Here is a 25,792-nt window from a genome sequence, read left to right as displayed (position 1 = left end):
ACGGCACTGCAAACCTGGCCAGACTGACGGAGACACAAGACAGCTCCTTTGGTTTTGTTGTTCAACTAGACACAAAGCATTCCTTTAAGTATTTAGCCCATAATTCCCATAAGGACATCAAAGATAACTATGAAATGTCTTTTCAAAATAAAGATCCACTAATTAGTGACCTTCTACTATGAGACTAGTAATTCTACCTGAGCAAAGAACAGACCTGAGCACCGCCATGTGTATAGTTAACACACCCAGCTTCCTAACGATCTCCATTCTTCCCCACGTGCTCCCGAACATCCAGCTTAACAGCTTCCCAAGAACTCATGCTAATCCCACTGCTCTGTGGCTTCTAGGATCCACTGGTTTTTTCCTACTTGAAAACTAAGACATTTACCTCAACCAAGACAACAGTCTCAATCTTCTGTCACCTCCCTTATTCTCCACGAATTTCCAGATTATTGGCCAATGGGCAATTATTTTATGTGTTTGCTAAACTGGTCAGAATATGGATTTGGTTCTTTTTTCTTTAAAGCAGAGTCACAAACTCAGATATGACTACGGGGGCCAAGAAAGTGGGGAAAATAAATGAAGGCCCTGCAGAGCAAGACAGCCACCGGGGTCACCCCAACCCCTGCCCAAAGGAGGCAGCCAGGACTCTGCCGTACCAGCCAAGCACTGGCAGTAACAGGAACCCAGTGCTGTCAGATCTTTCCACTCTCCAGAGAAGCTGGAAATCAGCATTTCTATGTGAGATTGCCTGGGTTTTAATTCTGGCAAATAATTGAAATTAATAGAATCACCATCAGGTTGGAAACTTCCATCTTGATTCTGTTGTCTCCACCCACATGGCAACAAAGTAGAGGTGGGGATGTGCCTGAATCTTTGAAAATCGAATATTAGAATCTTCCAGACTCTTCAAAGCTTGCAAGGATGCTATACCTGTACAGCGGGAATGGCCAATGCTGCTAGAGAAAAATCCAGACGATGTCATCATCCACAGGTGTCAGCTGTTTACCTCCAATTCCACTGGCCCACTTGAAAGTCGGTGTAAGCACTGGAGTTATACTCAGAAAACCATATTTTCTACCCAGTAAATTCAAGTGTATCTGTTTCCTACAGCTGCGGTAACAAATTACTACAAATTTGATGCTTAAAACAACACGGATTTATTCTCTTACAATTCTGGAGATCAGAAGTCTAAAATCAGCCTCACTGTGCTCAAGCCAAGGTGCTGGCAGGGCTGTTTTCTTCTGGAGGCTGAGGGGGGCCTCTCCCTGCCTTTTTCTGTCCTAGGACTCGTGTGCGTCTCTTGGTCTGTTCTTAACATCACTCCGACTTCGTGCTTCCTTCGTCTCATCTTCTATTCTTCTGTGTCAAATCTCCCTCTCCTTCCTCTTATACAGACACTTATTACATTTAGGGCCCACACAGATAATTCAGAATAATCTCCCATCTCAAGATCCTTAACTTGATCACCTCTGCCAACTCCCTTTTCCACATAAGGCGACATTCACAGGTCCTGGGATCAGGACTTGGACAATGCTGGGGTCAGTACTCAGCCCACCAAACCAAGGGAACTGGATATTTGGTTTCTTTACAGATAGTTGTGAAAGAGCTAAATTAATCTGGATCCTTATCTCCAGATTAATCTGAAAGACTCGTCGGAAAGAACACAGCTTCCGCGTCTGAGAGCTTGTGCTCCAGGCCTACTTCTGTCATTTCTGTGTTCTGTGGTTGGGTGAGTCATCTAAACCTCTCTGTGACTGAGGTTCATCATCTGTAAGACGAACCCAATCACCTCTTTCACAGATTTGTTTGCAAATCAAAGAGGTAAATTACATGGAGAATACAAGTTAAGCATCACTCTGGCCCTATCCCAACAAACGTTCAGGTCCATGAGTGCAGGCAGCAGATGACCAGCAAGCAGAGAAACTGTCTCCTCTCTGCTTCCCACAAGCCTGGTGGTTGAGAGCTATAAAATTCCTATTTTATATCCTTAGCACAACCTAGGAGACATTAAGCATAGCACCTTAGGCAAATGACTCAACCTCCCTGGACTCAGCATCACATAAAAGAGAAAACAGCGCCTCCCTCCCCCACCGGACTGTCACAGGATCAGAGGAGACTAAGCAAAGCACAATGCTGGGTACCTATTACTCAACAGCATTATCCCCATTTTGCAGCAAACGATCCTGAGGTTTAAGGAGAGACGGAGTTATCAGCACAAAGTCAGACAGATGGCAAGTGGCAGGGAGGGGGTTTGAGTCCAGGTCAGCTCCCGTCTTCTTCAAGACCAGGAGATATTCTGGTGGTGGAACCCCATCCTGGGTTCACTCTGTCATCATGACACTTGCATGATCCCCAGCTCTCTTCTCCAGGAGTATGATGGTTGAAGGTTTAAAAAACGTGCTGGGAGCGGGAAGGATGAGAGACTGAGGCAACGAGGAGGAGCCACTTCAAAATGTTCCCTCTTCAGCAACTGAGCTTCCATGCTGAGGTGCCGCATGTGCTTCAGTATAAAGGAAGCCCAAGGCTGACTGATGGAAGCGGCCTGCTTCTGCGCGAGAGCAGCTGAAACTGAGCAACCTTTTTACAAAAAAGCTATTTCTACCTAACTGGGAAAATAAACCAAGCAGAGCCCACACTGTGTGACTTCATTTCTGGCACTGGTATAGACTGTACATTTTCCCAAACAGCTTTAAAATGCATAAAAATGTATCCTGAGAAATTTTGCTTTTCCTAGACAGCTTTAAAATACATAAATGCATGTCCTTAGAAAGTTTGCAAAAAGAGAAAAATGTCCCTCATATAACACAAATTATGAACCCTCTTCATGCTAAAAACTTGTACATTGAGGTTTGGCCCAGAAATTAATGTTTGAGTAGCTTCTTGAGAAATGATTAATTTTGATATTCCACAGGCACGAGAAGATTAATAAAAAGGAATTGAGGTTTTACAGATGAGGAAAACCAGAGCCGCCCTGAAATCCCTTATCAACAGAAGAAAAAAAGAGGAAAAAGAAGAACCTTGAAAGAGATTAGCATTTGATATGAATATTCAGAAAGGGGCAACCTTGGCCTGTGAATTCTCCCGGCCACCTCCAGTCCCTGCCCAGGGGCGTCCCCCACCCTCACCTGTCTTCTCATCTCTGCAAAGCGGATGAGATTGAGGGGAAGCACTGGGAAAACATCAACTATCCAGAAAAGGGAATTTACCCATCAGCCACTCTTCTCTCTCCATCCTTGACACTCAGGCTCACATGCGAGAAACTTAAGTGCCTGGTTCATTCTGGTGTTGAAAATACACTTTGCTGCTCACCTCTGTCTAGTGTGCCACTTTTGAGGGCAAAGAGCAACAAAACCATGTTCAGAAAGTATGCTTCCTTCAAAACACACCACCACCACTCGGTTATTCTAATCAAGCCTCCAGATCTATTGAACTACCTCTTTATAGGAAATACAGGGTATGGGGTCCAAAGCCATAAGATCAGAGGAAGCAATCTGCCAAATTCAGATTGTGAGAAACTGGACCAGCCACCTGACCTGCTCTCTCCAACAAACCAGCAGCTCGAGACCCAGAGAGGGGTGGGGAAGGCAAGGGCACTTACAGGATAAAAGAGACAAGAGGACACCAACAAAATAAAACACAACCCACAGGACAACAAGCCTCTGCACAAATGCCCACGATGCATGAGGACGAGCGAGAGTCAGACTTGAACTAATCAGTCCTAGAGGATTTAGGACCAAAAGAACCAGGAACTTCTCCTAGGAAGCCCCAGTGGTCACAGCAGAATGCTCAGGTTCAAAGATTTACTGAATGAAAAGCGAATTTCTCTCTAACCAATTTCAAAACTCACTCTCACATCCACTTACAGCATCTGACCTGGGGACATGAATGGATGCTGGATGAGCTTTTTGCACATGTTCAGAGCTGGTGGCAGCCTAGCACAGCCACCTCTAGCTCAGCGTGAACACTGCTCCATTCTTGGCCAGCACGTGTGAGCTAAGGACAATACTCAAAATTCTACATGAACAGTATCAGCAATGCCACCTAGCCATTCTCTTTGCTTTGTGCAATTTCATCTTTTCTAGTAGGAATATAATAGGTCAGTGGATATATTAAAAACCAAAGGATTATTCTGCTCCTGAGAATATAAAGAGAAAGAGTGGACGATGCAATTTCTTTTACTAATCCAGCACAGAAAGCAGAACCTAAAAGTAAAACAACCAAGTTAAATTCGATTGAGTTTTAAAAAAACACAAGTCACTCCTGTCATCTGACAATTCATAGGTATAAAATTTCCTCAGAAGTAGTCTACGGAAAAGAATCACTTATTTTTTTACATGAAAAATTTACCTTCTTCCTGCCTTCAGGTGTTTCATTTCAGTTCAGACCTCAAGAGAAAAATGCATTTTGACTTTTAACAGAAACACAATATATTTTGTGTCACTTTTAACTAAAAATTGCATTATGGTAGGGATCCTAGCTATTGTACTTTCTAATGAACACTTTTCCCACAAGCATCAGAAAGCAGGCTTCCCCCTACTGCAGCCTGCGATCATTTTCATCCAGGTCCTTCCAGCTCCACCTCACATCTGGGGGGAGAGGGCTCACCCCACTGCACGGACTCAGTGTGCTAAACTTTCTGTTGAGCATCTCTTGCTCTGCCCCTCTAATCCCACCGTTGGGCTCCTGGGGTGAGTGTGTGAGCAATGCCCGGCCAGCCAGACCACTGCATTCTCTACCACGTGACCCCATCCAGGCCCATCCACGCCTTCTCGGGGTCTTCCGCTCAAGAACCAACAGAGAGGGATTCTCCTTGTGGGCTTAGGTGCCAAAAACTGGAGCTATTTTTGCCACAATGGAGAGAGCCTGCCTGAGAAGGCGGCCAGCCCAGGGAGCAGAGACAAGAGACAGGGCAGGAGAGTTCCTGAATCCAAATACGGAGTTTCAAATACAACACAACAAGCTGCCAGTTACAACTGGGGTTCTGCCACCTGCTATAGAAAAGGTCCCAATTAATACATAATCTGACAGTTATTTAAAGTTAATTGGGCTTATTTTTCAGCAAATATATCTAAACGAGATACCTGTAAATGAACACTGGTCCATTCAAAGTTCTGCCTTTTGGAAGATGCCCACTTGTTCCAACCATGCTATTATTAATAAAACCTTGTTTGTATTCCTATTTTTAAGTTTCTTTACAGTCACAGCTCATGTGTCTTCACTTCCCACGCAGCCTAGCCGTTGGCCACTCTTTAATAGGGACACAGGCTGAAAGGTTAACAGCCTGCCAGCAACACTTGTATAAATCAGCCCTGATGAACCACCAAGCTTTCCTCACCACCTGAAATGGTACACAACCTCTCCAACTGACCTTTTTCCTCTTATTTCACACTCCGAGCAGAGCTAAGAGATATTTCACATCCAGTTTCCCACAACAGTCTGGGGAGAACATGGTTCAAAAAACCACAGTGTTTACTGGCCCCTACTCCTCAGAAGAACGTTTTTAGGCAGGACTTTCCTTCCTACTTCAACACATACAGACACAGGAATTCACATCTCACAGACCATCTCATCAGATCACAAGAAATATCTGGCTCTCCCCTTACATGAGTCCAGTATTGAGGCACTAGTTCATCGGAACCCCAATTTCATCTCAACTCATTGGGCTCTATGTGCTCAACGCTTTGGCTCTATGGCCAGAGACTGCTGCTGGCTCCACTCCAAGAATGGGTATCCTAAATCCACGTGTTAGACAAACCCTGCATTTCATACAGGAAAGATAGAACAGGATCTTTTCAGCCTGTATTCCCAAAGGCTCCCACCCAGCTTGCTCACACACCAGTGAATCTGAAAAAGTTTACTCAATTACATGAACAAGTCATTACATAAAATTACAGAAAAAAAATGTCCTCCCTAAAACCCCAGGATCAAGTACAGAGCTCTTAAGACTAAGATTTCTCCTGCTTCTCCAGTTGAAATGGAGGCTTGAAGGTATGAGGGATGTGTGTGTAATCATCTCTTCCATGGACCCCACCCTCCAAACTGACGTGAGTAACACAACAAAGTAATTCAAGGTGAAGAAACAGAGGAAAACCTTGCCACGCATCCACAGGAATCACACTCACTGTAAAGAGGTTTTGAGGCCAGAGGCATCACTGTTAAAAATCTGGAAAAGGAGGAAATTCTAAATAGGAACATCCGACATAGAACAAAACTTGAAACAGTCTGAGAAATGCCATGTTCTTAAAGAAAGGATTAAAATTTTTTCAGAAGTCAATCTTCCTCCAAATCAATTTTTAAACATGATATAATCCATTCAAACTCCCAATTAACACTTTTAAAAAGTAAACTTGTTATTTTAGAATGTTTTTAGATTTACAGAAAAATTTCCAAGATAATACAGACAGTTCTCATACACCCCACACCCAGTCCCCCTATTACTAACACCTCACATTAGTGTCGTGCATTTGTCACAACTAAAGAACCAACATTGACAAAGACTTTCTTTGAAATTAACAAAAGGAATTTAAAGTTCATCTTGAAGAATAAACAAGAGATAACAGGCAGAAATAGTTTGAAAAAGAAGTCCAATGTGAGGGATCTTTCCTTTCAGATATTTAAACAGACTATAAAATTATAGCAAAGAAAACAGTCTGATACTTGGCAGAAAGAGTCAGACTGATCAAAAGAAGAGAATCAAGAGTCTAGAAATGGATCCAAGAAATCTGATAGGATCCAAGGATTGATGAAGGTAGTATCTGAAATTAATGAGGAAAGGGTGGATTATTCAAAATGGTTCGGGAATACTGGCTGGTCATCTAGAAACAAATCAAGGTGGAATCCAACTGCCAAATAAATTCAGGATGAATTAAATGTTTAAATGTAAAAAGCAAATTTAAAAATGTACCAATAAATAAGTAAATTTTTAAAAATGTTGGGATGTGAAAAATCATTTTAGGCATGATACAAAAGCCAAAAACTTTAAACTATAAAACAAAATCTGATCATTTTTACTATAAAAATAAAAATCTCTGAAAGAAAAAAAACCACCAGTAACAGAGCTAAAATACAAACCAGAGAAAATATTTGCAGAGCATTGGACAAGCAAAGGGTTAACACCATTACAAACCAAGCACTCTGTAAATCAGCGTTGCTACTAGATGAACTGCCCCAGCTCCCAGCTAACCAGCCCGCTTGCACAGGGAGCCTCTGCTCTCAAGGACATGGTTCCAACAATTCTTTGTCCTCCCGTCATCAACAGTTTTCCTCTTCTTGATCATTCTCATCAGCAAACAAACACGCAGGTACTTCTATCTAAAAATAAATAAATAAAGGAAAGCAAAGCAATAAAAACACCACCTTCTCACCCTCTATCCCTACTGAACCAGAATCCTGTTTCTTTGCTCTTTCGCAGGAAAGTTCCATGAAGTGCTGTCTTCACACGAGGTCTCCAGGCTCTCTGCTCCCGATTCTTAAACGCGGCTCTATGGGACTTTTGCCTTTCCTTCCAATCTTTCCAGAGGCAACTACAGCTAACAGTTCAATAAGTGTTTCCAAAATTTTTTCTCTGCAGATACAAATACACTGGAATATGTTTAAAAAATAGTTATCTCTGGGCGAGGAGATAACAGATGACTTTTTTCCTCCTCTCTAATGTTTTGGTACTGTCTGCATTTTTTTTTAATAATAAGCCTGTGCTACTTTTATAATCAAGGGGGAAAAACGTTGTTTTCATTTTTTATAAAGTCCCCATCTTAGCCTTAGGAACACTACATCTGTGGCTTTGCTTTTAAAGTGGAGAGTCAGAAATAAAGCTAGAATAAATGAACTTGTTTACTTTTAGTAGGAAAAAAGCCTACTAAAATATGCAGGAGCCCTCATTTCAGAGACACATTTATTAGGATGACCTTTTACTAGTGTAGCTTCAATATCAATGTTTTCCTAGCTAGAGGTTGTGATTTTCTCTTGGGTAGATGACAGGGAGAAAGATAATTGATAAGCAGGGGTCTCAGAAGGGCCCAAGATGGGAGCATAGACATGAGAGGTCCAAAATATTCCCTTAGGTCATGAAAGACATCCTCCACTCCTCTGCTATACCCTTTCCCCTCAAGATGCAGGCATGCACGTGCACACACTCCTTTATCAACAGACCGGAGCCCCCCGCCCCACTTCACCCCCATGCTCATTTTCAGCTTGGCCCCTTCACCACCATCTTCCCTCCACTATCCTTCCTGCTTGGCTTCTTTCTTCTCCTGATCTAAACAAACCTGTCTTCTCCTCACCTTTATGCAATGAAGACCATTCCTTGCTTTAAAATAAAATAGTTAGAAACATAGTGTGGAAATGATATGCCTGACATATTTTTTAAGTGAAGATTTTTTAAGATGTTGAGAATATTTTCCAAAAGTCAAGGCTCTCATAAAGGTCAAAACACAGACCTTTGCTACAGCTACAGATACGTATTTGCTGACATAGATCTACGTGGAAACCGATGGTTTGTCATAAGGCAGAAAGTGACACAAATGTGCATGGACACAGAGAAAGGTCTGGAAGTGTGCACACTGTTCAGGGCTCTGAGGGTGTTAATTTCCTTCCCGACACAGTCATATTTTCTAAGTGCTCCATAATTCATACACATTCCTGACATAATAAAAAAATCACATACATTAACTGAATACGTGCTCAGAGAGAAAGGGTGGGAAATGTGGACGGGTCGGGCAGGAGGGAAGGAGCAGCCCCAACTCATCCACTCTGGGAGGCACAGGCAACACAGCCCAGGAGTCCCATTGCTTTGTTGTGCAGCAAGGCCACCAGACCCTCGTGAGACAAAGGGGCTCCCAAGGCATCAAGGTCACCATTTGAAAGGAGAAATTAACAACTTTTTGCAGGGTGTGGAGAAGGAGTCACTCAGGAAAGCTGATGTTCCAGGAGCTGCTTCCCCACCTTTGCTTCAGCATCTCAAGCTCCAGGAGCCACTTACAAGCAAGCTATCTATTTTCAAGAAGTAAATCTCTTGGACAAGGACCTTATGCTCACGAGCTGGAGAGGGAAGGTGCCGGGCTGTGTGTTGGATCTTCCGGCCAGAGAGGACCGCTATCTCTCTTGGCACAGGTTCTCAGGGATGAGACCATGTCTAGTGGGAATTTTCTCCAGATTCGACAGCCTTGGCCCTACCAAAACTCGCAGCTTTGTTTTCACTATACATCACTCATCGTGAGTCTTTCGTTTTTCCTTTCAAGCATCCACAGGTCAAACACTGTGTGTTCCCAACAGTCTGTAGACTTCTTGGACCAGCAAAGGGACATTCATTTTGCTGAGCACTCCTTTGCGTTTCTATTGTGCTCCATTTCCCACTCCCCTGCCCGCGTCTCCAGAGAATAGCTTCTTCCTTGTTTTTGTAACTTGGACCACAGTCAAGGTTGATGTGTTTCTCCATTTTGCAGGATATTTTCTTCAGAAGAGACAAAACAGAGGCTAACAGAGTCGCCAAGGTTTGTGAGCAGCCTTAGAAAATCAGCAGCCATTAAGAATGCAGAGAAAACGTTTTTAAAGAAATAAAAAACAGACAATGCAAGGCACCGTTAACAGAATTATACATAAAGGTGGACTAATGCTTACAAAGAGTTCTGGCAATCTTTTTTTCCTGTGACCCACTTAAAAAAATCTAATTTCATTTGTGTGTGGGTGAGGAAAAAAGTCAGAGTTAAGAAAGTGGTTCCATAAAGTACCTTCTTTCTGACTTAAATCGAAATAGGATATTCTCCCGTTTGAGGTCATGAAAGTAGTTCTGATCCCAATGGGCACGCAGAGATGAGAAAATGAGTGGAGGTGGAAGGAGACAAGAGAAATCAGAGTGCCCCTCCTCCTCGTGTCATCTTCTCATCTCATCTGGTCCACGTTCTCCCCAGAACCCCGTCCCCACCCACTGCTGCTCCCTCACGTCCAGTGAGAGATGTTTCGGTGGACCTGCTTAGGACCCAAGGAAACATGCCTATTCTTTTTGTAAAAGAAACACTTTCAAGGAAAGAAGACACGAACAAATATTTAGTGGGGGTTATTCCAAGGTATATGATCTTTTCATAAAAAATTGATAATGCCTCAGTTTTAGGTGTGGCATGGGAACTATATCTTTTTTCCTCCAAAACATGAGTCAAACCTCAGTTTTCCTGTTATAGATCTACTCTGTCGCCATGATTGTTCTTACCACTGATTTCAAATAATGTCAACACACTAGTTGTGGATTAAAGCAAAAGATGGCTATTTCTCTTCATCTTTCTTCATCAAATATCTTTTCTCAAATGTATTGTCCATATTAACAGTGTTTTCATAACATGGCAAAAGAAAGTAAACTCAGTATAATAGAGAATAATGATTATTTTCCCCAGATTATGTCCCCCTGGGGAAAAGGCAAACTTTCTACTGGAATATCAGATCCGACTGAACCCAACTCGAGGCTGTTCACGGCCTTGGAGGAGGATCTAAGGAGTCGCTATTCTTAAGAGCTGAAAGAGAGGCGAACCTTGGGTCATGACACATCAGTGGGCTGTAAAATCAATCTACATATAAACAACCAGCACTTTAAAAATTATGGAATAAAACAGAAAGCATGAACATGCACAGCACGTAGTAAGGGTAAGTACTGTTTGTGAAAATTTGTTGGGTGTGCGTGTGCACGCATGTGTGTATATTGGATCTCAGTGTCAAAGGTATTTCTAATTATGGTCACAGTCTAAAAAGTTTAAGAACCTCTAATCTGGAGCCCAGATCCTGGAGTCAGACAGAAGTGGGTTCCAGCATGGCCCTGCCACTTAATCGCTGTATGAACTTCGTTAGTGGTGTGAGCTCTCTGGCCTCCTCACCTGGACGACAAAGGTGACCACAGTATCCCAGGACTATTGTGAAATCAAGAGGAAGCGTATATAAAGCCCCCAACACAGGGCCCAGTAATGCTAACCTCCACCCTCAGACAAACGTTCAATTCACAAATGGAAGCAGACATTAGCTGACTCACAACGCCTGCCAGAAGAAAAACTCCACAACGTGAGGGGAGATGTCAGCAAGTTACACAAGAGGAAGTTTTTACTCTCCAAAGAGCTGCTCCTCTGTAAGACTACCTGTTGGGGCCATTTGATCCTTTTTATACAGCTCTCTGAATAAAGTATTGAAGAAATACATTTGACTTCAGGAATTCTTTTCCAAAATGAAAGCACCAGACCAGTGAAAACTCTTCTAGTTTTTTTCTTATACAGGATTGAAAAAAACAAATGATTCACACTTTGTGCTTCATCCTTACAATACAGCTTCTGATTCCCCAGCAAGTGACTAATACCACATGTTTAAAGACCTTAAAAGGTATCAAAATTATCTCAACTATGGAAAGACCCAGATTCAAACATGTGCCAAGACTGCTTATCTATAATTTCTGTAAGTAGGCAAACAAGCCAACGCTGTATTCTAGCATGAAGAAACTGTAAAAGTGAAGCTTGCGGCTTAGTTCACAATCAAGTTCTGTCCATTCTTGGCATTTGGTTTGGGGAGAGCTACTGAATTCTGAGAACAGGAGACAGGAGAGAAGGAGGAGAGACAGAGAGATAGGGTGGGACCCAGAAGCCAAGAAACAGAAGACAAGTGGAGGTGGGCAGAAGACAACACTGAAATGGTCACAGCCCCTTGGATGGAAGAGGGGAGAGAAAAAATTCAAATCAACAGGAGGCCTTTTACTTCCAGGTCTAGAGAGAAGAGGTGGGGATGTGGATACAGTAGCAGAGAAGTTGGGGGGTGGGGGGGAGAGGGGGCTCTGATGGTGACTCTACTGATCACTGAAGGATGATCACCCAGAAGCCAGGACTGACCGACGACAGACAGAGGGTGAGAGAGGGAGGCTGGAGTTTACGCCCCGAGTGCAGACTCCGGGCTGGAGGCACAGAAGTTTGGGAATGAAAACAAGTCTGGCCCTGGACTTGGGCTAAGAATTAAGTTCTCCCTGAGAGATTTAAAGGTAAATAGAGAAAAAGCAAGTTAAGTATGTCCAAAATATCTGACTGATCTAAAAGGATTACGTGTAAAACCACAAATCTACTATGTGAAACATCTACTCCGTGAAACATCTGAGAGGGTTCCTACTGCATCCTTTTCAAAACCGTCTCCCAGGTGTATGCTGACGAGAAACGTCCCCACCTCCTCTCTGCCCACAGGGCATCTGGGACAAATGAGAGGCAAAGAGAAAGGGACTGACTCGCTCCTCCCACCCCTTCGCCAGCTGCGACCCTGATTACCACTGTCAGTTCTAACTCCCGCACCACCCAGGCGCCCGTCCAAAGGCCTACGTCATTTGCTTTGCCATCATCGCACTGTCCACTCACTTGCTCTGCCCTTCTGTCCATTTCACTGAGCTGGAGCTCCCAGCAGCAACTCTAGAAGAGAAGGAGAGGTGGGGAATGGGGAGTGGAGCATGCATGGCGCTAGCAAGCCCCCCGATCCCAGAATCCAGTGAGAGGCCACTAAGTACACAGAGACATGAAACCAGCTGTCTAGCCAAGAGTGCTGAACTAAGTCCCTGACCCCATGGGGCTAATAGCGGGGGAGGCACCACAGGGAGGCTGGAAAGAGCTTGTGCTTTGGAACAAGATCTAGGCTTGGAATCCCAGCTCCACCACTTAATACGATGTGAACTGGAGAAGTTACTTAACTCTCTGAGGTTGACAGAACAGGGCAACAATACCAGGCCTCATAATGCCTTTAGGAAGATTCGATGAGATGACCTAGAAGAGCACCTGACACAGCACAGGGACTTTCTGAGTGTCAGATCCTACTGCCCTCCACTCATACTTACTGGAAAACTGAAAGTGAGCTTTTGTTCTGTTGAAAGCAAGTCCCACCTGCTTTCCTTTACTCACTTTCAGGTGCAAGGAGCTGCCCCTGCCTATGCTGCATGCTCCCAACTGTGGCCATCCATCAGGGGCAAAGAAAACCCATGGGGTACCCAGGTGTGAGCACATGCGACTGCACTGTCCAAACCACTACTGTTCATTACGAACTTGGATGCTGGACGTTGTAAACTGAAAGCACTTCTTGATAAGACGGTGTAATGGGTCACATCTGTGATACCACTAGCAAAACAAGCACTGAGGTGGTTGAATGGACACAACTGTGAAGAGCCCTCCAGCAGTCCTTGTTCCAGACCAAACATCTCGATTTATATTCCTGGAGATTTAACACTGAACACAACCCACCAGCTTGGGAGGGAAGAAAGTGTGTTAATTCTACAGAGAGCCATGCCCAGTCTTCTAAAACTGCACTCTCTTCCTAAGTTACAAGCACTAGAAAGCAGTTCAGACAGGTGTACATTACTGTTTACGGGCGATGGAATAGAGAAGACCTTACCCCTTCAATGTGGCTCCCAAGTTCATCTGATTCCAGGTCATGCACTCGAGCTGGGAGGTCATTTGGTATAAATTGTCACTGTTAGAAAAACATCCAGAGTTAGAAACACACAACTACAAAAAAATATGCAATTGTTTCTTCAAAGAGCAATGGAGTTTTAACCTCTCCTTACAACAGTGGCCTCCAAGTTTCCAGAATGACGGAACGCCCAGGTCTGAGGTGATTTTCATTTCATCCCACTGATCCCAGCACAGTTACTCACTTCACACACAGCGGGAAGGATTGAGAGGAACTCAGAAGCCTTTAAAAACCCTCAGTGTGGCAAACCCTGCAGTTTCTAAAGGAGAACTAAACCTCTGAGGGGAGAGGCTGAAGGGAGTAGCCTCCGCCAGGCCAGTCACTTGACAGGAAAGTTAAAGGCGTGGAGCTGGAGGTAAAAGACAGCAGGTTAATTATTCCTGAAAAGACCATTAAGTTGTTTTAACCAAAAGCAGAAGTATCACATGGATTATGAGGGCCTGAAAAGTCAGAGTGATGGGGCAATGGAGCCCAATCCTCAAGGCGTGACAAGCAGCAGGAAGAGGACGGGAGACTGAGCAACTGGAGGAATGCTCTCTCCGCAGTCTGTCCTCCTGGCACAAGTCAAACACAGTTTTTAAAAAGCCCCAATCTCAGTTCCATAAAGTTCTGTGGGGGAAAATCCTGGCTGGTCACCTCCATTCACACCCCAAAGGAGAAAATACACCACGAGGTACACCAACCACATGCTCTTCTTGCCCCTTTATTTCTCCCTCATTCCTGGAAAACTAGCACATAATCAATAGCCAGAAATGTCCTGAATTACCAAGCTCTCCTAGGAATAAATTTATTCCTGAACTGAAAGGGTTCATTATGAAATCTGAGACCCAAGAATGGATGGTTTGTCTGGGAACCCTTGGTCTGAACACATCACAGAAGATAACTTGCACTCCACTGTCCTGGCAGGCACGAGTGGAAGTAAGACGCTTCCGATAGCTGATTCTCGACATCAGATCAAAAACCCTGGACAACCTCTGTCTTGCCACGGCATTCCTTTGGGTTGCTTCATCCGGCAGAGGCAACGCCAAATTTTAATTAAGAGAAGGTATGTCAGGCCAACCAAACTGGGAACTTGTGGCGGGTGAGGAAAACGACAGCAACTTGGAATAAATGAATGCTGGTTCTCTCGGCACACTTGCTAAGTTGTGGCGGAGTCCATCTGCCTCTCGCATCATCACTCTGAAAGTTATGTGGAATTCCTCAGCCGTGGGTGCCTGGGATAAGGGGAAATCAGATTCCAGGAGGGATTTCTACATGTGAAATGTGAAGTGACTTCAAACTCCAAGTATGTGCAGCTTCATTAGTCAGTGTACGTCTGGACCCCATCATTCACCCCGCGTCTGCCTGGCTACAATGCGACTACAATATCCTGCATATCAATGAAAAAAATGATGAGTTTCCCCTGCAGCTTCCCCACTTGCAGCAGCGGCCGTGCTGGTCTGTGCCACCACGTTTCGCAATTCCACAGATTCCTGCTGTAAGGCTGTTGTAATTAATTCCTGAAGGACCCCGATTTTTATTAGAAGTGCCAGCCTGCTGCATTTAGCACAAGAGAGCTTCTTGAACTTTCTTTGGGCTGACAGTTCATTAATAAGCGGCCTCCTCCACAATCTCCACTGGTTTTTGTTCTCTCCTGCCTTTTCATCAAGCAGTCCATTTATTAATCTTGCCATTAATCTCAGCCAATGGGTATTGTATTCCCCAGACAGCTCTGTATTTTTGTCACTAATTTTTAAAAACTTGTTCACCAACTAAGATCACTCAGTCCCAGCTGACAGTTTTCCTCGGCCCCATCGGGATGTGGGATCTTTCTGGAATTATTTCACTCCTGCGTAAGAGTGCACAAACCATGATTTTGAAGAGGGCCGCAGGCTTACATGCACCTCGCTTTACGACACAGGCATTTCTCACAAAGAGCAGCCTGCAGACTCCTAAGGGTCTCCATGAGGAAGCACCCAAAGAGAAGGTATTTCTAAGGGCATTTCTCAACCCCTAGAAAACGAGCTCTCTCCCACACAGCATCTGTGTCCTGCTGCTCATCCTCCGAGGGAGGGCTCAGTCAGCACCCCGTACTGTACCGCCCTGCATGGCGGCCACCAGTCAGATGCGCAGTACTGAGCTCGAAGGACGGCTGGTACCACATGTTGGAACAAGATTTTGGCCATATTGCGTTAAATAGCATATTTTAGCAATTAATTTTCACGGTTTCTTTTTTTAATGTGGCTACTAGCGAACTTCAAACCACAGATACAGCATGTGCTGCATGTCCACTGGACAGCACTCTGTGAGCCTCAGACCTGAGCAGATCGGGCCAGTCTCTGCACCTTGGTTCCCTCACCTGCCAGATGGAGCTATCAATCTCAGTCGTCTAGCTTTCCAGGGATGTCAAGCTCTAATATAGGCTCTTTGAGGATTACACACATCCTGTATTTTAACTTTTTCTAATCGATCAAATTTTGCACAGTACTTTCACACATCCCCACTACTCACACCTGGTGAGGCAGGTGTAATTATGATGCCCACTCATCAGAGAAGACGGGGCTCAGGGGGGTGCCTGGTGCTGGCTTGTCTGATGCCCCCTCCTATCCCACCCCACCCTAAGGGACACCCTGGCTGACTAGGCCTCTGAGCCTTATCCTCTCACTGCCATTATCTAAATGTGACAGTAATAATAATATAATAAGGGACCAGCCCAGTGGTGCAGCAGTTAAGTTTACACCTTCCGTTTCAGTGGCCCAGGGTTTCAGTGGCCCAGGGTTCACCAGTTCTGATCCCGGGTGCAGACCTACACAGTGCCTGTCAAGCCATGCTGTGGCAGGTGTCCCACATATAAAGTAGAGGAAGATGGGTACAGATGTTAGTCTTTCTCAGCAAAAAGAGGAAGATTGGCAGCAGATGTTAGCTCAGGGCTAACCTTCCTCAAAAAGAAAAAATAATAATAATAATAAATACAATAACAGTACAGACAAGTCTTGGGGTGAAAGAGAACACGCTCAAGGGAGCACTGTGACCTCTCTGTCTTCATAAAGTTACCAGATGTGAGACGCTCAACACACCCTCTTCAGCTGACTAAGAATGGGGTACTAAGACCCCCAAGGAGCCCCACTTCTTGATGTTAGTGTCCTGGTAGCTCAACTTGAGAATCCTCAGAAAGGGAGAGAAGGTGGGATGGGCCACCAGGGAGAAGGACTTTTAGAAAGTCCCCAGGCTCCTAACAGGTTTCCTGAGTCCAGTGATAGGGTCAGAGCACAGTTTTGAACACATCCTGCCTTCTGCTGTCTGGAGCTCCTCGGTGGCTCCGAGAGTCGGCTTGGCTGGCACAACCATTCAACTGGAAGTCAATGACAGCAATGACGATAACTCCTGCTGAGGAGGGGACAAAATGTGAGCATGAGCTAAAAATACTGGGCCCCAGAATGCTCAGGATCTGATCTCTTTGGGCAATCGGTCAACACTCAGCTCTCATCATGAAACCCACGGAAAGAGGCAGCACTGGTCAAAGGATATACGGCCTCTGACAAACAAAGCATGTAGTTATCAAACAAGCGCTGTAGGTGTCGATCACCTCATTCCCAGGGGAGATCAGATAAGCAGGTGGCTTGGCTCAGAGTGACCACAGCCGTCACGTAGGCAGTTCAGCTCCCATCTAACTCTGTCTGCTCGGAAGTGAACTCTGAAATCGCAGGCTGTCAAAATACTTTCCAAAACTCATGGTGTCCTTTATATTTTTCTAAGTAAATCTTTAAAAAAGAAGTCACTTGTTTCCTATGTAAGAAATGTTTGAAGTGGAGGCAAGGGAGAAAGGAAAGAAACTTCTTTAACCGGGATTAATGCAAGTTGGAGTAAAATAAAAGGAAGTCAGTCCTTGCAAAAAGGGGAACTTTAAAGGAAACCAGTAGTAGATCATATAGAGTTTGTTTTGGCCAGGACTGCAGTATTACCGAGTTCCCGACCTCCACACAAAAAGAAAGGAAGAAAAAGCCTCGGCTATTATCTGGACTAGAACTCCTCCACTCTCAAATGCATCTGTAGTTCAAGTACGTTTCATCTTTAAGTCCGTTTACTGTATTCAGCAGAACAAGGTAGAGAAGTTCATGTCACCAGCAGAATGGAACCCTCAAACCTGGTCGAGCCTGGAGTTCCCTCTGCCAGATGGTGCCAGCCGGCAAAGGAGCATCTTGATGGAAGAAAAGAATTGCCCCACGGGATAAAAAAACAGCCAAACAAGAAAAAGGCAAGACAATGCATCCACGATCAGAACCCAAGCTGCTTCCAGCTTTTGCTGCAGTAGCCCTGCCCACACCGACAGGGAGGCCTCTGTGGGTTTACCTCCACCTGATAACCGAGGCTCCTGCACAGAGGCTGCAGCCAGACTCCACAGCCCTCTTCCTGCCTTCTTCCCTCTGAGGCGCCGAGGAGGCTGCCTGTTGAGAAATCTCTGCCCAGCAGGCCACGGTGAATAATTATTTTACAGTCAATCTCTTGGTATTGTAATTTCTCTCAAGCTCACCAAAGAAAAACCCACTGGGGATTCAACTTCTATTAATAAACACTTGGTCAGCAAAAAGTTGCAGGAATATTTGAAACCAGATTTTACCCCTTCCCTGGAGACAAGTCCAATTCAGGCCGTTGGCTTTGATAACAGTGCCCACACCCTGGAAACCATTTCAGACTTTTTGTCTTCATGCCTACGACGCGGGAAACAACTACCAGTGTCGTCTTAAGTGACACTCTTATGCAGTGTAAAGTGTACATGGACACACAAGCGAGAAAGGCACTACGAATTATGACTGTATTTCCCCGGGCACAAGCTGTCTCTGGAGAAGTCCAGCTGTAATGTTGGACTGAGGACTTCCCACTGACCCAGATTCCCAGAAGCTCTACGGCTGCTCAGGAGCTTCTCTCACAATCTCCTGTAACAGGCTCCACTGTCAACTTCACCATCTGTGAGTCATCAACACTCAATTTAAAATATCCAAATGACTAATTACTGCTTCCCACAGTGGAGCAGTTCTACCTGCCGAGGGGCAGAAGGAGTTACCCTCATTTAAATCGGTAGCACAGTTGCTCAAGGGGGATCTGCAAACCTAACAAACGAGCGAAAACAAAGAAAACACTAGAATGCCTAAAAGAACAGCGTGCACGGGAATATTTTCCAAACAGTGCACGGAACTCCTTTTCAAAGTGGGGGCTCCAAGGAGGTCAGCAGCAGAGGAGGCAGAGGGGCCTGTGGAGGGAGGAGAATTCAGGAAAAGAGAGCAGGGGAGGCCCTGCGAGCTTCCCGTTCTGGGGAGAGATCAGGGGAAAACCAAGGTCTCCGAGGGTGCCCTTCGCCACTCCCACCCCCCAAGAGAGCTCGGGGTCCAGCCCTCCCTGGGCCTGGCCTCTGAGCCAGCACAAACCAGCGTGGTTGCAAGCCCCTGGGTCTGGAAGCACAGGGAAGAGGTCTCTGTGCTGGGTTTCCTCGGGGGCCTGGACTGAGCGTCACCCGGCGTGTCCCGCCCAGCAGCTGGAGGGGTCTGAGACAGACGCTGCTCTGTGCCTCAGGACCTTGGGAGAGAGCTCCAGGTGGCGCCACAATGTCCACCAGGGAAAATACCACCCCTGTCCACTAAGTGCTCTCTATTGAAAAGTGGTTAAGCTAACAAACAGCAGGGTTTCTCTCACAGCTGTGAGGAATAAACACCTTCCTCTAGTGAGACCCAGGACAGATGCCACCTTTAGAAAGAAAACACGTGTCCTTAGGGGGAGCGGCGAGCTGGTAGGAGGAGGGCTCGGAGCCATACCTCCTGGATTTGAGCACCAGCTCCGCCCAGTCCCGAGTCACCCTGGGCTAACTCACCTCCCAGGGCCTTACTTTTCTCCTGTGTGAGATGGAGGTGATAACCTACTGCCTACCCCAAAGAGTCACGGATTAAACAACTTAACACTCTGTAAAGCGCTGAGAACGGTGCCTGGACGCAGTAGGTCTACACAAGCATCTGCTCTTATTATTCGTCAGCAACAGCGCCAGCCCAGACTGTCTAAGGAGAATATTCCAGGCACAGGACGCAGAGTGGCCTGGAATCCCTCAGTGATTCAGAACACAGGCAGGCTTTGACGTCAGAGAGATTGAGAATCAAACCTTGGTCCTGAGTCTCACTCGCTGTGTGACCTTGGACAAGTTACTTTGAGTCTCTAGGCCTATTTCTTCTTCAGGAAAGTGGCGATGGGAGCACCTACTGCACAGAGTAGTCAGAAGGATTAATGAGGGACCTGAGTGGAGCACGCAGCACAGTGCCCAGCAGCACACGGTCAGCATGCAACAAATACCAGTTAGGATGTTACAGGGTCTCATGCTTTTATCCTGCTGTGGTCACTGGGTTCCCTAAGGGCTGACATCAGGTTTCAGAAGCCTTGGTGACAGACAAACCTCTTTCATACGTGGGGGCAGGGGGAAAGGGGAACCCATCTCCAGTTACTTCCTTAAGCTGCATGGGGGCAGCGTCCATTGGCTACCGCCTGTGTCTGCACACAGGTACATGCACCTCCTCAGCCCTGCCGCCCTCGGGAGAGGGAGGATGGCTGTGCGGCTCTCTCCCAACGAGGAGCGAGTTCTGAGAACTTCCTCAAAGCAAAGTCATGCTGTGCGTGCCTATTTAATGTCGGCCCAGGAATGCCACCTTAATTTCACGCTGGGAAGGGAGGGGCTCTGAGGTCGGAGAGAGAGAGCTTCGGGAGGGAGGGCATCGGGAAAAGCAAAGACGAGGGAGCAGGCTGCCCGGGGGTCAAATGCAACCAGGCACACAGAACGCAAGCCAGCCTTTTCCAGGAGGTCCCAATGTCGGACGGAAAGGGATGGAGCCAGGGACAGTGGAAGCACCACTAAACGTTGAGTCGTTAAGCAATGGAAGTTTAGTCTTATTCCTTATGACTTTTCAAACACTGCATTTACAAAGGCATTTCAACATCCTTTCAAAGCTTTTTAGGAGCAAGGAAGAAAGAACCAACATAACTCTAGGCATGCTGATGCACAGACCCCATAGCAAAACACCCCTCACCTGTCCATTCATGTTACCTCAGGGGAAGAGTCTGACCTGATCTCAGAAAAGCGACTGGAAACGCTGTGAATTCAGGGTGGACAGAGCATCAAAGTCTCAGACAGTACAAACTTAAGAGAGCAAACTCTTCCTATCAGGGTCACAAATTCTTTTTTAGGAGAAGTTGTTGCTTAGGAAATTTTCTGTAACAGGAGAAAATGGTATTTTTATGACATTCACATAAAAACAAGAACCAAAAAAGTTCCAATTACGTACGAAGAAGAAAGGGATAAGGAATTATTTCCCAAAGATGAACCTGACAAAGCTGCTTTACACCACGGCCAATGAGAAGCTGTATCATGAAATGTGAAAAACGTATGTATAAAACACAATCCAGTGACTTCCCCTGCTTTCACAGCAATCACAAATTCAGCCCTGAGTCAAACCTACCACAGGGACTCCATGAGGTGGTGTCATCACTGTACCCTCCCTGCCCTCACTCCTTTTCCTTCTAGGCTGCTCAGTCCCTCTGATGGGCCCCTTCCTAGTGACCCAAAAGCTGGGTCTACACTTGTGAGAAAGGAAAGTGTGTGTAGCTGCATGTCACCACCCAACCAGACTCCAATGCCTCCTGGGCCCCAACCCCAAGGGGGTATCCCAGCTCATCTAAACAGCACCCACTCCCGGCATCAGGTCCTCCTCGCCCCCTGGGTGAGGCGCCAGGAGCCAAGGAAGGAGGAGTGGGCCAAGGTCACCCTATGGGGAACCCTTCCAACTCTGCCCCAGTGACTCCCGGAAGGACAGCAACCCCGCTTTCGCAAGGGGCAGGAGCAGCTCCTCCAGGAGGATGGCAATGACAGCTGCCGAAGTTTTTCTGGGGCGAGGCGGGGGTCACGACAGAGAATGGTGCCACTCTACACCCACTCCAGAGACTGACCCACGGAGAGAGGAGCGAAGATGGCGGACTTGGGGCAGAACCTGCAGTGCCAAAGACAGAGCTGGGTTCCAGCTAGGAGGGAGAAGAGGAGGTGCGGAGGGATGACCATTCCAGCTCCGTCTGTGCAACCGCGTGCGTTTCTCTGCCTCTCTTTCTCAGAAAGAAAGAAAGAAGAAAGGAAGGAAGAGAGCGAGAGTGATCTCGAACCCAAGACCCGATTCGATGTATGGGATTTTCTCATCAAAAGGGAAGGTCTCAAAACTCGCGCGCTCGGGTGCGCGACCGTGTCCCTCCACGGAAGGAGAGGCGACCTGGAGACCAGCCCAGCCGCAGGCTCAGCGTCCGGAGCACGCCGGGTGGTGGGACGCGCCCGTGGGCTCGGAAGGAAGAGTCGGTCCCCTCCTCCCGCTGTGGACAGGAGGCCCAGGGCGCCGGCCCCCACCCAGTCTCCGGGGGCAGGCCCTTTTCCTTCCTTCATGACCTCACTACCTCCTTCCGTGACATCAGCCCCGCGTCCCGAGCCGAGGAGGATGGAGGTGAGTCTGGGGGCAGGCGGTATCAAACCCCCACAGCCCGGGGTCGGTGGGGGGCGATGAGGTCATGCGCGCCCAATCCGGGCGCTGCGCGCCGCCTCCCTCCGCCGCGCGTTACCAGGCAACCCTATCGCGGACGCGGACGCCAGCCAAGTTCACCCGAAGGTGAAGAGTAAATTTGGGGAGAGAAGGCACGAGGCGCAGGAAGAAGCCGGTCTTCCGCCTCCGGGAGCGGGAAGAGGGGCCGGCGCGGGCTGAGCAGTCCCCGCAGGCAGCGCCTCGGCTGCACGGCCCGGTCCGGCCCAGCGGTGGCAGCCGCGGAGCACGACGCCCCCGAGCGCCGCCGCTCCCGGGACTCCGCAGGGCGGGGGCAGGGGTGGGGGCTGTGCGCGCCCTCGAATAATTCAAGTCCCCAAGAAATTCGGCCCCTGTGCCAGTGGCGCGGGGTTTGAGGAGCGAGAAGAGCCGAGTGGGAGTGGACCCCGTGCTTTTCTTGGGTCCCGAGGAAGCTCAAGTCCTCCCAGCAGAGCCCTTAAAAAAATACCTTCCCAAAGCGCCGATCTTCTTCAGCTCCAAACAGTAATCGCCCTCTTTTATATGCAAAATAAGAACCCCAAGAAATGAACAAACGCCCTTCTTTCAACTCAGAGCCAGAAGATCTGCTTTAATTTGCTTTAAGTACCGAGTGGGCTAAGGCGTCCTTCGCCTCCAGGACCCTGCGCCCCCCGGTCCGGGCTGCCGGCGCCCGCCACTCGCGCTCCCCCTCCGTGTCCCGGGGACCCATTCACGGTGGTGCCAACTGCCTTCCTACCTGCTGTAGGGCGTCCTCAGCAGCAGGGCCTGGCTGCCTGTGCAGCTGTCGGTGGGGGTGTGGCAGCCATAGACCGGGGGTGGCACGGAGTACTGCTGCTCGCCTGCAGAGAGCCGGGAACAGTCGAGTGAGCGCCCCCAGGCCTCGGGGGCACCAGGCCGCGGGCAGGGCAGGGAGAGCATGCGGAGCCGGCCTCCGAGGCCAAGCTGGGGGCGATGGGGCCTGGACGCTGGGCGGTGCGGAGAAAGGGCGACCTGATCGGGACACTTTACATTCCTTTAGTCGCCACTGCGTAGCAGCACCCCGAAAAGACGTTCGAAGGTGTGACTGAGTGGAGCGGTCCCAGCGCATTTGGGGTGGAGAAACTCAACTTCTTAAGTCGAGTGAGGTAGACCTACGTATTCCTAAAACCTCTTTAGATGTACTCTCCTTTCCCGGATCTGCTATGGGTTTGAAACTCCGGGGAGGGGCAGCATGGAAGGGGGGGTGGACCCCGACCTTCCCGCGTGGGCTTACCCAGGGAGCCCTGCTGGCCCATGGGGTCCTCGTGCTTGAAGGAGTGGTTGGGGAACTGCGCCGCGTGGTGCGAGGGCGCGTGGCCGTAGCTGGGCGTTCCATCGAAGGTGACCGTGCTGTATCCTGCGGGCGCGGTGGAGAGAAGCACAGCGTCAGCGGGGAGACGGGGCCGATGGGTCTGAACCAGAACCGGCGTAGGGGCCCCCGCCCCGCATTGGGACGCCGGCGGAGGGCTGTGCGCCCCGCCAGCCTCCCGGGCTTTGGGCGGGAAGCCAGGCCCCAGCCTCGACGTGTGACCCCGTACGTGGTCCCCGCCCTGCCTTCCACGGTGTGTGCCACTTCTGCACCGAACCTCCAGCAAGTTGGGTACGAAAACCGCTGGGCGGAGAAAGTTGTTCTCCCCCAAAACCAAAACCCGGGGCTCTCGCGCAGCGGCAGCGCCGGCGAGTGAAATGAAGCTGCTCGGCTGACCCCGCGCTGACTCGGAGCCGTAAATCAGCGGCCCGCGCACCCACTTTCATTAATTACTCCGAGCCAGTTAAACGGCAGGGACTTCAAATGGGGAGAGTAATTACCGACTAATCTGCCCGAGGCTGTGCGCCCCGACACCCAGGCCCTCGGAAAGCTGGGGGGAAGGGAGAGAAGGGGCCTCTCCAGTTGGGTCCGCCGGCCTAGACACTGCGCCTCCTTCTCCGCTCTGGACCCACCGTGCACCCAGTGGTCCGAACCACTACTGCGGGGGCCACCTCCCCGTGCCCAGGCCGAGAAGCCAGCTTCTTTCGGTGTGTGCCTGACGCTGCATCTCCCTTTCCCTCCATGGCAGTGCACCGTCCTCTGCCTCAGTTTCCCTGCGAAGAAACCGAGGGCAATACGGTGCGTGTCCTGGTGTCTCCGTTGATGAACAAGTCTCCTAGGATTATTGTTACTAAATTGCTTTAAACATAGACCCTATCAGCTTCTGGAAAACTGCTGCTGCCTGTGGGGAATAAACACCTTCCCGCTAAAATAAGGATCAGTCCTGGGGCCCTGAGACCAAAGGTGGGGTCCCCTCCTACGGGCAGGCTTCGGGTCTCTGGCCTGAGGCCCAGGCCTAATGGGAAATGAGGCTGGCCCAGACGCTCACGTCGGCCCTGCAGAGCCACCGGGTCAGTCCCAGTCCCCCCACCTCCAGCCACTGCGCTGGGTCTCCAAACTCTGCTCAGTTCTGGGGAGCCAGATGCCTCCCACGAATCCCATTCCCATGACAAGGGCTCTGGAGCAGGTGTCCGCGCCGACTTAGGTTGCACAGAGAAAGGAGGCTGTTTCCGACGTCTTGGAAACACACACCCCTAAAACAGAAACAAAATCCGAGCTTCTACCGTCCACCCCGGGGGATGTGGTGTCAGAGCGGGAGGGAGCGTCTCTTAATCACTGGGTTTTGTGTAGGGCAGGCCAAGTCTCACCCACCGATTGACGCCACAGGTTAACTCAAAAAGCCACCGGCTTTTATAATTTACGTAACCCCGGAGGCCTCGTTTCTCGCCTGCTAGGTGGGCAGAGATAACCCACCGGTTAGGTGTCAGACGGGTGAGCTTGCCTGGGCTTCCAGGCGCTTCCTTTTGAGAGCGGAGGTCAGGCCCCGTTTGAGGCTTACCAATCAGCACACAAACGAAATTTGGCTCTCAGTGCCCCATTTTGCAGAGGAAAGGCCGAATTCTGAAAGGACATTTTTTAAGTAAAGAAAAGGAGAAAAGGAAGCGACAGAAATCGTCTCCGGACGAACCCTGCTCCATTGCTGGGCCTGCACCGTGCTGTCCTCGGAGGCGGGCTCCGCAGCCGCCGTGCGGCGAGGGCCACGGGGTGCGGGCCGCAGCTCCCGTGCCGGCGAGCCCCCCACGTCCCCTCCCAGACAGGACGCGCAGACCCCGGGGGGCAGGGCTGCCTCCAACCCCTCCCTCAGGTCCTCCCAGGGGCAGCGGCGAAAGCGCCGAGGGAGGGAGGGCTCTTTTAGTTAGAAGCTTATCTGACCGCGGGGCTGATTAGGGCGCTTGGTCGAGGCCTCGCGCTGGGCCGGGCGCAGGGGGTGCGGGGGGCTCGGGGGCGGGGGCGCTGCGGGCGGAAAGGACAGCGCGTTCGAAGGCTCCTGGTCCAGGCCTTAGAGGGACGCGCTCTAGCCGTTCCCACGGTTAGTCCCGGCCGGGAAGGGAGCGCAACCTTGACGCGCGGGGAGGGGAGACTCGCTCTGTGCCCTGCGCCCCGTCCCCGCCGCGCGGGGGTGGGGGGGGGGGGGGAAGCTAGGAAGCATGGGCCTGGGCCGGGGAGCTGAGAGGTGGAGCGGACAGCAGGCCCAGGCGGGAAGGCGAGAAGGCGGGAGAGGCTGAAAATGATGACTTCGCATTGCAGCAGCACACGGGGAATCTGTCCCGCCACGAGATACCCTCTCCCGTGCGACCGGGAGGAGGCACCCCGGGCCTTAGGCCGAGCTGGTCCCCCACGTGGCCCTGGCATGGCCTGGCGATGCGGAGGCCTCCTCCTG

At 48.8% G+C, this 25,792-nt stretch overlaps 1 protein-coding gene across 2 annotated transcripts in view; it reads right to left on the bottom strand.

The window, feature by feature from the left end:
* WT1 (WT1 transcription factor) overlaps positions 1 to 25,792 on the bottom strand; it is a 45,227-nt gene that overhangs the window by 15,097 nt on the left and 4,338 nt on the right. Inside the window, exons 3-6 of one of the 2 annotated variants that reach the window (XM_046684519.1) lie at positions 23,278 to 23,400; positions 22,762 to 22,864; positions 13,384 to 13,461; positions 12,363 to 12,413 (exon numbers count right to left, since the gene is read on the bottom strand). In XM_046684519.1, coding sequence (XP_046540475.1) covers positions 12,363 to 12,413; positions 13,384 to 13,461; positions 22,762 to 22,864; positions 23,278 to 23,400 — 355 coding nt within the window. The remainder of the gene's footprint in view (positions 1 to 12,362; positions 12,414 to 13,383; positions 13,462 to 22,761; positions 22,865 to 23,277; positions 23,401 to 25,792) is intronic. The other variant, XM_046684520.1, reaches the window with a different exon arrangement.

This window comes from Equus quagga, chromosome 14, assembly GCF_021613505.1.
Source record: "Equus quagga isolate Etosha38 chromosome 14, UCLA_HA_Equagga_1.0, whole genome shotgun sequence".
In the NCBI taxonomy this organism is placed as follows: domain Eukaryota; kingdom Metazoa; phylum Chordata; class Mammalia; order Perissodactyla; family Equidae; genus Equus; species Equus quagga.
The sequence above is the reverse complement of the archived record's forward strand: the minus strand, read 5'-3'. Positions and strand labels throughout refer to the sequence as shown.